This window comes from Glycine max, chromosome 4 (genome assembly GCF_000004515.6).
Source record: "Glycine max cultivar Williams 82 chromosome 4, Glycine_max_v4.0, whole genome shotgun sequence".
Lineage (NCBI taxonomy): Eukaryota > Viridiplantae > Streptophyta > Magnoliopsida > Fabales > Fabaceae > Glycine > Glycine max.
Window position 1 is genome coordinate 38,715,299 of NC_016091.4, and position 13,886 is coordinate 38,729,184.

Sequence of the window (13,886 nt, forward strand, 5' to 3'; positions counted from 1 at the left end):
ATATGATACATGATGTGTCATCTTATATGAACACACGACTTGCAATTACACTCATCTTATTTTATTTTCTTTTTTTCTTATTTTAAATGAGAGATAATATAAAAAAATTACAATTATATTTAACTAACAATAATAAATTCCTTATTTTAGCACAGACTATAGTAAAAATTGACAAACATATATTTTGAAACACTCATGCATTTTAATTTGTAACAGTGTGATTTGATGCAACCTTTACCATCATTATTCATTAATTTGGTGGGTGTTTGGGAGCCGGAAGAGAGTAAACCCTCCGGAGGATAAGATTCACATTGCAGTGAAAACCATACATACCCTAAAAGCGTCGATTTGCAAAACCCAATAGCTCAGTTTCAATCTCAGAACCCGTCTCTCGCTCTATCTCTCTGCACGTTTCGAAGTTGAATCGAGGTTATTTTTTCTCTTACTCTCTCAATCTTCATTTTTTAATTGCACTCTGTATGCTCTTAATTTCTTTCTTGCCCTCTTTGTTACCTTTTACTGATGAAAACATGAAATGAATCTGAACCCTCTTTCTGCGTTCTTGTGTTTTAAATTTTCATTTTCAGCAGGAAGAAAGCATGTCACTTTGTTTTATCATATCTTATTTTGTTTAAAACAAAATGAAAAAAAAGAGAAAAAGAAAAGATGTTCTTTGGGGTGTATGCCTGAAACTGAGTGGGAGAATTATGTATAGTTAATTATGGATTCAGCAAAAATGACAGAAAATTTCTCTTTTGGTATAATGTTTTGTGATTCTGTTTATCTAAACCATTTGTGATTTGGGTATTCAAATTTCATTTCTTGGTTGGATTGGTGAATTTAGGACCTAGGTTTTGTCTGCAATTGCATCACGACTTCAATGTCAAGGATGGGGATGAAATTTAAAACCTTGTTTAGGACACTATTTGGAGTTCTAAAACTTTGTTTGGCTGTTTTGGGCTGATCTCTTGTTTTGGCTGACTATTCTTGCAGGCTTTTTGAAAGATGGGAGTATAGATTCGATAGGAACAGTCCAATCGGGAAATTTAACAAAGGAGAAGTTGAACTTCTTGTAAAATATATAGGTACAGAGCATTGTGGATTTGCTGGGTGATCCCGTAAAATATATTTAGATACAGAGAAAGGTGTTTTTGCTGGGTGATCTTCGATTATCGCTACTGGTTTGATATTGGATTTGCAGGCTCTATACATTTTCTAGTTTAGGAGGTGCTTTGCCGTTTAAAGATCTGTGATGGATGTTGTAAATGATTTGCATATGGGGCCTCCTGCAACAACCAATATGGGAGGTTCCACTAGTACAGAGGATGTAAATTCATCACAGAAGCAGAAAATGGCGAGAAAGAAGAAACAAGCTGTTGAGTGTGAAGGTGTTGATTTTTCACTGGATAAGTCTTTACCGAAGACGGATGCTACTATAAAGCACCCATTACATGGGTCCCCAGCTTTACCTAATTTCTTAAGTTGCCAAATATTTGTAGAATATTCAACAAATAATGAAAAGAGCAAACGGCAGAAGACAACACATAATGCTATTGAAGACAATGTTAATGGTTGCAGCACTCCAGAGTATATTTTTTCACCAAAAGCTTCCACACCTGCATTGGATATGCCTTCAGAACATCCCATTCAATGTTTTTCTAGTGATCCAATAACTAGTCAATCTTGTGTGGAAGTGGGTATTTGTCAGGGACATAATGAAGAAAATGAGCAAAATATGATCAATACAACTGCAGAAAATAGCAATTCACAGCATGGCATTCCAGAAGAAAGCTGCAATCACATTTCAGCTGCAGCAAGTCCTGAGCCTTTTGTGAAAGAGTGTGTGTCAGAAGTTGTAAAATTGAACACAGAGCATGGTATAAATGATAACATTCCCAACCCTGAGGATAAGAATGGTTTATTAATGAATACAAGTCTGGTGAAGAAAAATGTTGATGACTCACCCGATTATGGCTTGTCTGATAAAAATCTGTGTGTTATAACCTATGCAAGGAGAAAAATGGTTAATTCCAGTTGCAGAAGAAACAGTGGTTCCCCAAGTCCTGAAAATGGTAACAAGGAACCAACTATTCAGGATCATCAAAAGGATGATTCACACGAATCTTCTGATGGACCATTGAGAGTTTGCTTGATGGATGGAGAAACAAAACTTTCAATTGATCAAGTTACCTCACAAAGTGGAGCTGCCGCTGAGGAAATAAAGTTGAGTGCTGACAACATTAATGAGCAAAGATTTATGACTACATCTTCTGCAGTAGACATTCCTTCGGAGCATCTTGAAACAGATGGTAGACAGCTAGATCATACTGGGATTACAAGAAATAATCTGTATTGTGCAGGTGATGTTTCTGATTTAAGCTTAGACACAGTAAGAGATTATTGTTTAAAGTTTTCACAATTCTGATTAGACTTAGTGTTGTTGGCAAGTCAAAGAATAAGCTTCTTATTCTGTGTTGTCCAGATGAGGAAATAGAGTTGAACACTGACAACATTAAGGAGCAAAGATTTATGACTACCTCTTCTGCAGTAGACATTCCTTTTGAGCAACTCGAAACAAATTGTAGAAAGCTAGATAATACAGAGATTACAAGAAATGATCTGTGTTGTGCAGGTGATGTTTCTGATTTAAGCTTAGACACAGTAAGAGACGGTCATTTAAAGATTTCACAATTCTCACTAGACAGAAATTTTGCCGACAAACAAAAGAATAAGCTTCTCATCCTTGATTTGAATGGACTGCTTGCTGATTTTGTCAGTATCAGTGACACTCCTTTCCGAATATATAGACGAGAACCAGAGCCAGATTTTGTGCTTAGAGGGAAGAAAGGTGACATGGTCAAATATCTTGTTTCCTCATTCCAGATTTCATATATTGCTCTAGCTTAAATTTGACTGATATGTTACTTTTCCCTTTTGCAGTATACAAGAGGCCCTATTGTGACGATTTTCTACAGTTTTGCTTTGACACATTTCATGTGGGAGTATGGTCATCTAGATCCAAGTATTTGCCAATCTGTGACAGATTTTATCTTGTTGTTTTTGTTTATTAGTTTGACCTAGGCTTAAGATGCAATCGCAGATTGGTTGATTTGTATTTCAGCAATAGAAAAGTGGTATTCAACTATTCATACATTTTTTACTGTTCCTCTATTGGCAGGAGCAATGTCAATGAAGCTATCAAATTTCTTATGGGGAAATCTGCGTCCAAGCTGCTCTTTTGTTGGGTAATCTGTTCTAAATCTTTTGTAGTTTTTAGCATAATTTTTAGGGGCTTTTGGTTAGGTATACAAGTCTGCTATGTATAATTTCTTTTCCTCAACAGTCTTAGGAATTAGAATACATCTTCTGTCGGGGGTTCGAATGCCCCCACTGACATTTATAACAAAATTAACATATTAACATTTGCCGTTAAAAAGAAAAAAACTCATGTATGCAATACAACTTGTTATATTTTTGCTTCCCGACTGACATTTGTCTTCTATCCAGGATTTTCCATATCATTAGTTGTATTTTTTTAACTATCATCACCAAACAGAAGCAGTCTTGTAATTCTAGTTGTCATTTGAATTGTGTGTATGTGCATGGGTGTGGACTGTGGATGGATTTCGGTTTGGACAAATTGGAATTGGATTGATGTTGTTAAATCATAATTGCATTTTAGTAAAATAATTTGTTGTTTCGTCATTATTGATGCAGTTACAACTTGCAGATGGTTACTGTTATCAATTCACTCCTGCTTGGAATTTATCTAGACACTATTAATCTCTGTATAATGCTCTATATGTAGAATCAGTCCCACTGTACTGAAACAAAGTTCACTACTGTTGAGAATATAGAGAAGCCCCTTGTGTTGAAGGAAATAACAAAGTTGTGGGAAAAGGAAGAACCTGATCTACCATGGGAGAAGGGAGAGTTTAATGAGTCAAACACATTATTATTGGATGACTCCCCTTACAAGGCACTAATGAATCCTGTAAGCTCTCTTGTTTTGTTTTCCTTGCAAAAAGCTTTAGTTTCTAGTGATATATCATATTTCCTCCTATTTTGTCAATTCATATATGAAATTTATTTTCAGAGGCATTCTGCAATATTTCCTTATTCTTACCGGTACTACCACACCAGAGACTCGGAATTAGGTGGGACAATCTTCTTCTGCTCACCTTCCTCTCCTTTCTCAGACCCCCGTATTTCTTTACAAATAACAAATGCTTTAAGCATATTGATGTGGAATTCGTCTTAAGCCTCCCGTTCTATTATTCCACAGGACCAGGAGGTGATCTTCGAGTTTATCTAAAAGGGCTGGCTAAGGCCGAGAATGTGCAAAACTACGTGTCAGAAAATCCGTTTGGCCAACGGCCCATAAGAGAAGCAAATCCATCTTGGGTTTACTATCGTAGAGTTATAGAGTCACTTAAAAGAAGCCAAAATGCAGGGTCCTCATTACCACTCTGATGAATTTTGGTTGGTAAGGTGTCTGAAATAGATCAGTCTTGTATACTTGCTACTTAAAGCAAGACTAGCTGGGCACATGATTATACTGTGATTAACGCCTTCTTCATGGTAGTGCCTAAACTGTATTCTGTTCATTATTTTTTGGCCTTCAAACGTGATTGATTTCACGTTGGAAACTGTTGACCAATGAATGCGAGTTTAGAGTCGGTCAAAATTGATTTTGTGTTTGACTATTGTTTTTCGCACTTCTCAAACCTGTATTATCTGAATAAACTAGAATCTGATTTGAAGCTATTTCCAGTAGCTTTTTGGGTCCGTTTGAAAAGAACGCAAGTCTATGAGGTAATATTTCCTTCTTTCATATATAGTATACCGATTGCTTCTACGGTGGGAAAGTTGTATAGGTTTCCCACTGTGGGAAAGAAAATTACTATCGTTGGATCTATTAAGTTTCAAATGAAAGGTCAGGATTTTTTTTTTCTTTTTTCTTTGCTCTTCCCCATTTGTCCTTGGTCCTTGGCCCCATTGGATCGCATAACCGCTGTCAATACCAAAGACAACGACAATTTGCCTCTGTCACGACACCACCGCAACGGACCCTCGTCTGTGGACAAGCCGAGATGCTAACAGGAAAAAAAGAATAGAATATATGATGGTACCTCTTGACTAGGCAGAGGAAGATGCTTGAAAGGGGTTGGGATTTTGGTTATTTGACTAGGTGTGAGTGTGATTCGACTTCAACAATTCGGGGTTGGATGATTGAAGGTTTTGCTTCTTGGCCGTGGTGGTGTGAAGGTAAGATTAGGGTTCAAAGAGGGAAAATTGAGAGTGAAAGGATCGAAGGAGAGGTGGGAGTAGAGGGACAAGCTGGAAAAAAAGGAAAAAAAAAATACAATTCTTTACCTTTAATTAAACAAATATTTTTTTTTATCAGCAAATAAAGTATATATATTATATATATGAACAGGGTACTAAATATACCAAAGTTACAAGAGTTAAGTCACCTCTAGAGTTGGTTAGATCACATTTAGAAGCATATGGTCCAATAAATGCAGAATAACCAAGAGATACAAAATCCAACCAATTGTCACACTCAAGTCTACCAAACACCCAACCAACACAGTCCAATCCCGATACCTTGGGATGCCATTCAATGCCAAAATGAGCAAATACAAAGTGCAGGATCCACGTTCCACTGAACGAATGTATAATTAAATTCCTTTGAGATACCTTTAAGCCAACTCCATGCATGAAAGAGAACCCTATGCATGACCACAACCTTGTTGAAGGCTCCACCATTGAAGATGATGCTATTCCTTTTGTTCCAGAGACACCAAACAACCGGAGACCACAAGGACAACCAACATTTCCATTCTAGTTTGGAGGCAAGAACGATTGGAATTTCAGAGAAATGATCCTCAATGCAAGCATGTATTAGAGTTGTACTGTAGCCATCGGAAGCTTGTCTTCCATATATCAAACATCACCCTGCAATGGAGGAATAAATGATAGACAGACTCATTTTCCTCCAAGCAGAGACAACACCTGTTCGAACTCCTATCCTGGAGAATATTCCTTCTCAAGAGGTTATCCATTGTGGGTAACCTATTGAGAAAAAGACACCAAAGAAAAAAATGATACCTTTAGGGGGATGTCCAAAAGCCAGATGCTATCAAGAAGAGAATTATCCAAGCAAGGGAAATTGATGTCCATGATTGCAAAGTAAGCAGAACATTCAGTGTAATTCATGCAGGGTTCCAGCTTTCATCTCCACGAGTCTTGTACATCAAGAGTAAGATTGATATCATGGATGGTATCTTCAATTTGCTTGAAAGAGTCTAGTTCCCACTTAAACCAACGACGCCTCCACCTCAAATCCCAATGCCACCTTCCATCAATCCAACTCCTCATTTCCTCCACAAGACAACCTTGGTGACATGAATTTAAATATAGTCTAATACTAGCAAAATCAACTTCTCCTAACCAACAATCATCCCAAAACCTAATCTTGCTATCATTCCCAATCGTCAACTCTATTAACCTATCAAACCACCTACCCTCACTTTCCTCCCCACAAGAGGTTAATTTCCTGTCAAATTTATCCACAATAGGCCGCCAAGTGTTCTCTTTTCTATGGATTGCCCCCATCGGAATACCTAAATACAAGAATGGAATATGCATCAACCTACAATTCAACATTCCCGCAAACCTTGTCAAAAGATCATTCTCCAACCCAATAGCCCTAAGAGAGCTCTTAAAGAAATTGATTTTGAGACTCGATACAAGCTCAAAGCATCTAAGCATGCTCTTAATGAAAAGAAAATTTTCTACCTTTGCTTTGCCAATGAAGATAGTGCCATTAGCATATTGGAGAAGCTCTACTTTCATTTGGTTACTCCCAATGGGAAGTCCTTGAAAGAGTCCTTTCCCAACCGCCTCCCTCATCATCCCACTCAAACCTTCTGACAGTGAATAAGAAAGGTGCGAAGGGACCCCCTTGCCTTAAACCCTGTTGAGGTGAGAGTTTATCTTATTAACTAAAATGGAGATGTGAGTGGGTACAAGACATTTCTTAATCCATCCAATCCATTTTCTTCCAAAGCCAAGTCTTCCAAGCATGCAGAGCAAGAAATTCCAGGAAACCAAATCAAAAGCTTTTTCATAGTCCACCTTAAAAAACAAACACTTCTTTTTCCTCCGTCTAGCCTCATCAATCGCCTCGCTAGTTGCAAGAACACTATGTAAGATATTTCTCGCACTTAGAAAAACACTTTGCTTCAAATCAATAACACATTGTAATACCAACTGAAAGCTTTCTAGCAAGTACTTTCGCCAAGATCTTATATATGCAACCAACAAGTGAGATTGGTCGAAAATCCCCTAAATTTTGTGAATCAGCCACCTTTGATATGAGAGATATGGATGATTCATTACATCCTTTTGGAAGAATTCCATTGGAGTGAAATTCATCCAAAAACCTCATGATATCTCCCTTCAAAGTTCCCTAAAAAGCCTTGATGAAGTGGAAGTTAAAGCCATCTAGATTGGGGCTTTGGGAGCTGCCACATTCCCATATTGCTTCTTTGACTTCATCTTCCTCAAATCTTGCAATGAAACTCTCATATTGTTGTTGAGAGATTTGTTTTAATCTTGTCCCATCAAGCTTTGGCCGATCCAAATCCTCCACCAAGAATATTTTTTGAAAGAAATTCTTCACCTCCCATTTTACTTTCTTAGGATCCACCTCCTAAATCCCATCAATATGTAGACCCCTATGTAGATTTTTCCTTCTCCTCCAATTAATAGTACCATGGAAGAATATTGAGTTGTTGTCTCCTTCCACTAACCATCTAGATCTAGATTTTTGTCTTAGAAATGACTCATTCCTCCTTGCCAATATCCAAAATTGCTCTTTCAAATCTATCTTCATGTTCAATTCACTCTCCACCAAAACTCTAGCCTCCTCAAGCTTATCCAACTCATTCATTTTCAAGGCAATTTCTTTCTGTGATGAATGAAAGTCTCCAAAACATGTAGCATTCCACTCTCTAAGCACCTTCTTGAGGCCTTTTAGTTTTTCCTTGAGGACATATGCTCCCCACCTATGTATAGACATGTTCCTCCAAGCTCCTTCCACCACCTCTACATAATTTTCATGTTGAAACCAATAATCTAATGAGCGGAAAGGCTTTGGCCCCAAATCAACATTAGCATCTTTAAGAACAATTGGACAATGATCCGAAATATTTCTATCCAAGATGAATTGGATGCTTCCTGACCAAATATTGAACCATTCCTTTTGGACCAAGAACCTATTGAGCAAACTTTTTGCTTTAACGTTGGGCCTATACCAAGAAAATTCTCTCCCCACCTTTGGTACATCTTCCAATTCCATCTCAATAATGAATTGATTAAACATGGAGATTCCATCGTTCTTGGATCCTACAACACCATTCCATTGCCTTTTATTAATCTTTCGAAGAGTTGAAATCACCCAAAATACACCAAATATCAACATTGATTCTAGACTTCCTGGCCACCAATTCCTCCCACATTGTTTTCCATTGAGAAAGGTCACAAGGTGAATAGAGATGTTCACAATTGTGATGTAACAATCTTTTTCTTTCCAATTACAAGCCCGAAATACCCCCCTCCTACAAAATGACTTTTTACTTCAAAATTATCACTACTCAATAAACATAAAAGGCCTCCCGCCGAACTGATGGCACATCACCTCATTATCTCCCCCACAAAGTTTGACATAAGACTTTGTCAATCTTTTCTTTTTTAGTCTCTTGAAAGCACGCTAGTTGAATTCTCTCTTTCACAATAAGTTCTCTAATGAATCGGCATTTTACTGTCACCCAGCCCCTTTACGTTGTATGAGAGCAACTTCATAATTGATCATGTTTGTTCCCTTCCATGCAAGATTTCTTAACTTGTTCAATGCCTTTTTGGTCCCTTCTCTACATAATAATTAGTTTATGCTTCTTTTGATCTTTGCTTCCTTCAAAAATCAGTACTATGTTAATTCCCAAATGTAACAGAGTTTGTGCCTCACCATCTTCTTGCCTTTGCCAAAAGCTGTTGTTGCAGGTTTTGATGTCGTTGTCATCCACAATGTTGTTGTGGTTACGACCTACCGACCTTGTAATTCTTCTGTTATATAGGATGCCATTGCCATTGCTATTTGTAGGTCCGAGAGTGAGTGAGGTAGAGACAATATCACTTAGGACATCATGTCTTCCTAGTAAAATATGCCTCGAGTAACATCCTCCACCAAGGGTGTTGGTCTATTAAGATCATCAGAATCAAGAAACAAATTTGTCTCGATAGTTTCCTTTTCATGCTCAGTAGTCTCGTCACCAGTGAAACCAGCAAAATCACATGAAGTATTCATATATGATTAGTGGCTGTAATTTCTTTCCCTCGGTGGGGAAACCTAGGCAACTTTCCCATCGTAGAAGCAGTGATAGTATACCTTTCTTTTTGGCAAAGGGGAGCTAGTGGAAAAAAAAATAGTACCCTAATGCTTAGAGGCTTATGAATTCTTGCTATGCAAAGGTATGAGAAAAGACCATGCAAAGAGATTATTTCTAAATTCGAATCCACGACCAACCAATCACAAGACAGAGAGCTAGTGAGTTATAAAAAAATTACGTACTAGGATTAAATTATAATTTTTTAAAATGTGAAACCAAATTAAAAATTTAATAGAACTGAAATCGCATGTAAATCTTTTGCTAAATAAATTTTTATTCAAAATTTTTATATCTTGTTTTGATATAGAATTGAATATGGATTCTTATAAACAATTTTTGTTATATATATATATATATATATAACACTAAAGAATGTTGTTTTGTTCTATTATTTATTATTTTATAATGTTCTAATTAATCTTTATTTTCCTTTTTATTATTAGTTATTATAATATTTTTTATTATTAGAAAGAATAAATAGAATTGAAAAATTATTTTTTTGATAAAATCAAAATTTTCGCAGGCGAATTTTAAGTCACATTATTATGATAAAACAATTGAAAAAAATAATGACGTATAATATATGTCAATTTTTTTATATTCAAGTTGCTTTGAAGTTTGAATGCATTGATGCATTTCATATGGACTACGTGAAGGGAAACTGGTTTTGCGTTAAATTGACTTGGAAGTTGGAAGGGGTAAGACTTGCGTGATCCACACTATTCAATTTTCTGAGATGCTGTTAAAAATATTTTAATGAATTAAATATATTTTTATCTCTAATAAATATTTGATTTTATATTTATTTTTTAATAAATTTTTATTTTTTGACGAGTGTAACAATTTTCTTTTATCCTTGACATCTATTTTTAACCCTTAATAAATTAGCAAATTTTATATTTGCTCTATAATAAATATTTTCCATTTGTTACTAATATTGACTAAAATAAAATTTGTTAATTTATTAGGAAATAAATACAAATTTTTTTAATTTATCAGAGATTAAAACAAAATATCAAAAATAAAAAATAAGAATTATTTATTAGGGATTCAACACAAAATAAGAATTTATTAGGAAGTAAGCTTAAAAATAAAATATTTATTAAAGATAAAAAATATATTTAAGTCTATTTTAAAAATCGTAATATAAATACTATATAAGAACCATTCTTATAAGTGGAGTTCATGTTAACCTCTTCAATGATCATCCTTAATAAGGGCCATCTTTAATAAGAATTGATTCTTAAACTTAAGAACCTTACAAGAACTTGCAATTAAGATATCTTTAAAAACGAAATTTGTACTAAAACCTATTAAAAAATTAGTGAGGTCCATTTAAAATACTTTTTATTTCAATGATTCATCGTCTGACATTTTAACTAAAACCTAATAAAAATTTAATGAGGTCCATTTAAAATGAAAAAGAGAGTTGCTGAGAGCAACAGCGTGGTGATCAACTTGAATTGCTCCCCAACGGTTATTTAGTTGCTCTCAAGAGTCAAGAGTAGTATAGAAGTACTCACAAAGATAAATCAGCGTTGGAGATGAGCTAAAATATTAGCTAATATACAAAGGAAAATGTTAATTAACAATATACTTTTAGCACGTTTTAAAAAAGCCAAGTTCATTCCCCTCGCTCTCGGGTTCAAAGTGCAAAACTCATGACTAAATAGAGTAAGATGTATTAAGATTTACTTGGATGTGTCGCCTAGTAACGTGTTAAGAAAAATATTCTCAATATTACTCAATACTTTCTCAGTGTTAAATATAAGAAAAAACTATATTTTTTCTTGATTTCAAACATATATAAAAAAATTTCAATTAACTTTTATCATATTTAATGTTATTATCTTATTTTGGTTTTAATTTCAATGATTCTTTTTTTATTCCTAATAACAAATTTTAATGAAAAATAAATTAAAAAAAAATAATTTTTAACTGATATTAGTATAATTAAATATAATTAACTAACTTTCTTATTTAGAGTGAATCAATTTTTTTATATTTAAGATCAAAGGTAATATAAGATAAGATTCATCAAGAAAATATATGAATAGAATAAAATATAACTATCATCCAATCAAAAATATCATATATAATAAATTTTTTAATTTTTACAATAAGTTTGCCTGAAAATTAGTTATAGATGACACTATTCAATCAACAATGATATTTTTTTTATTTATTCTCGATGTGTATTTTCTTTTCAGAAGCAATCTTACTTGAAATAAGGTCAGACACTTAGATATGATTACATCTCTGAACATGAATTTAACTCTTAATTCACCCGTTGCAGCAAACCAACCCTTTTTATTGGACTCAACCCTACTGTTGAATGAAACTATACTCTATATATATTGATCATCCAAGCACTAAACAAGGTGTGTACAAGCTAATACAGTAAACACGGTGGCTGGATTTTATTGTCTGCATTGACCTAACGCAACTTTAAAGATTTGCTGAAGTACGTGGAATCCTCGTCTGAGAAATCAGAAGTTGTTGGACACGTAAGTAATAGTGAATAAGAACATTTTAGTGGTCTGAGTTGTCAAAGATGTGCAAGCCCCCTGCTGAGCATGTGGCAGTTGGAGACACTGTTAAGTCTCTAATTAAACTCATTGGTCAATTTTAACCAAAAAAATGCCCTCTTTTAATAGAACCAAAACAACCCTTTATTGGCTTAAAGGGAATAAAAAAAAATGGTTACATTGCCTCTCATAAGTCATAACTCATAACTACTTAAAAAACAAAGTAAAGGCATCCAATTAACTACCGGGTCCATGAATTGTTAATATATTTTTCTTTTCTTTTCAATAAAGCAAAGAAGTCAAGAGCCAAATAATGAATTCACCATAATAAAACCTATTACTAACAAAGGTCGATTCATCAGGGAAAAAAGGGAGGCAAAGGTCAAATTAAAGCTTTCCAGTAATTTTCTTTAATTAAGAATAAGAGTAGGTACTGCTTTCTGATTTTAGGCCCACCAGATCCTAATGTTTGGCATTCAAGTCCCATAATTTTATTTTGCAATATCTTCTTCACTGTCACAATCTTAATATATTCATGTGAGTATACTGTTTGCCAATGACAGTTGAAAAATGCTGTAACCCAACCACCATTTTCCCTCGAGCTTCTGTGCCATGAGTTAAAAAAAAGCATGCATGTGTTTCTATTCCCAGTGTTGGATGCATTGCACACCAACCATGCTATGACTCCTACTTCCATGTGCATGCATGCAATCATGCAACTACTTTAAAAACTAATTCTATACTTATTTTCCAAAAAATGTGTTGCTTAGGACCACAATTAATAAATCCTAGGCCGCCTTCTTTAAGCTACAAAATGGTCCCAATTTCTGTTTGTTTCTCCCATAACAGCTAAGAAAAAGCACATACACAAAATCCAAACGAGAAGTCACTCAACAATATGTGGATGAGATAACATCCGGATTTCTTTGGTGTCTTCTCACGTGACCAACTCAACTAGTTATTATAATTATAGGCTTAAATATGAATTCAATTAATCTATGTAGGTTTGCCTTTTTTTTTTAATTTTAATTCTGACTAGTTTTTTTGTTTGTTTAGTTCTTACAAAAATTTACACTTTTTTAATTTTGGTTTTATGATTGTTTTTTTGTTCATGTTTAATTCTAGTAAATTTGCTTATTTTCAACATTCATCCCTTTAATATTATCTTTTTATATTTGTTAGTTTCTGTATGTAAATTCCTATTTTAGGGATTAAAATTGAAAGAATACAAACTTGTAGAGATTAAAATAAATGATAAAAACTTACAAGCATCAAAATTTAAAAAGTGTAAACTTATAAGAACTAAAAACAAAAGAAAATTTACCATAACCAAAATTAAAGGATGCAAACTTGTATGAACTAAATTCATATTTAAGTAAATGGTTGGTAAACTTGTACTATATATAGTTTCATCAACCGATCGAGCATGTGCTATTGCAGCCGTGATTTAGATTATCTGTCATATAAATCCCCATGCTGATGACTATTCGAAATTTTCTTACTCTTACCTTAAAAAGATTTTTATTCAATTTGTTTGACCTTTGTAGGATAAATCTTTCATTAAATGAAGCGGTACTAAATCCCTTTTTTAGGTTCCATCATATTATTGTGGAGCAAGTAACCTTTGAAATGTCATTTTCGTGGTAGTAATTATACGAATAACAAAATACCAAATACATGTAGGTGAAGAAAGCTACCAAAAGAATGTGACATGTTCCGCACCTTCTTTGTCATTTATCTCCCACAGCATCAATCTTTGTAAAATGATTTGTTAAAAATATTTTAAATGGTATTATATGCTTTTAATTTTGTTTTGAAAGTTAAAATTTATTTTTGTTTAACATAAACTTTTGATTTGATTTCATGTTCTTAATAACATTTAAATCAATTACTTTAATTGCGT

At 34.2% G+C, this 13,886-nt stretch overlaps 2 protein-coding genes across 3 annotated transcripts; one reads left to right on the forward strand and one right to left on the reverse strand.

The window, feature by feature from the left end:
• Positions 1–223: 223 nt before the first annotated feature.
• Positions 224–4,767, forward strand: LOC100786318 (uncharacterized). 2 transcript variants are annotated; one of them, XM_041014605.1, is made up of 8 exons: positions 230–429; positions 994–2,360; positions 2,483–2,848; positions 2,941–3,022; positions 3,179–3,245; positions 3,809–3,994; positions 4,097–4,157; positions 4,286–4,767. In XM_041014605.1, the coding sequence occupies exons 2-8, from the start codon at positions 1,253–1,255 to the stop codon at positions 4,471–4,473; spliced, it is 2,058 nt and encodes a 685-aa protein (XP_040870539.1). In that variant the 5' UTR covers positions 230–429; positions 994–1,252; the 3' UTR covers positions 4,474–4,767. The 2 variants fall into 2 exon arrangements, with proteins under 2 accessions (XP_014630200.2, XP_040870539.1); XM_014774714.2 differs by lacking the exons at positions 3,809–3,994; positions 4,097–4,157; positions 4,286–4,767 and adding an exon at positions 3,718–3,803 and having other exon boundaries at positions 224–429.
• Positions 4,768–7,720: 2,953 nt separating this feature from the next.
• LOC121174732 (uncharacterized) lies at positions 7,721–8,368 on the reverse strand. The gene has a single exon (XM_041014659.1). It carries the CDS (start codon positions 8,366–8,368, stop codon positions 7,721–7,723), a length of 648 nt encoding a protein of 215 aa, XP_040870593.1.
• Between the last annotated feature and the right edge of the window lie 5,518 nt (positions 8,369–13,886).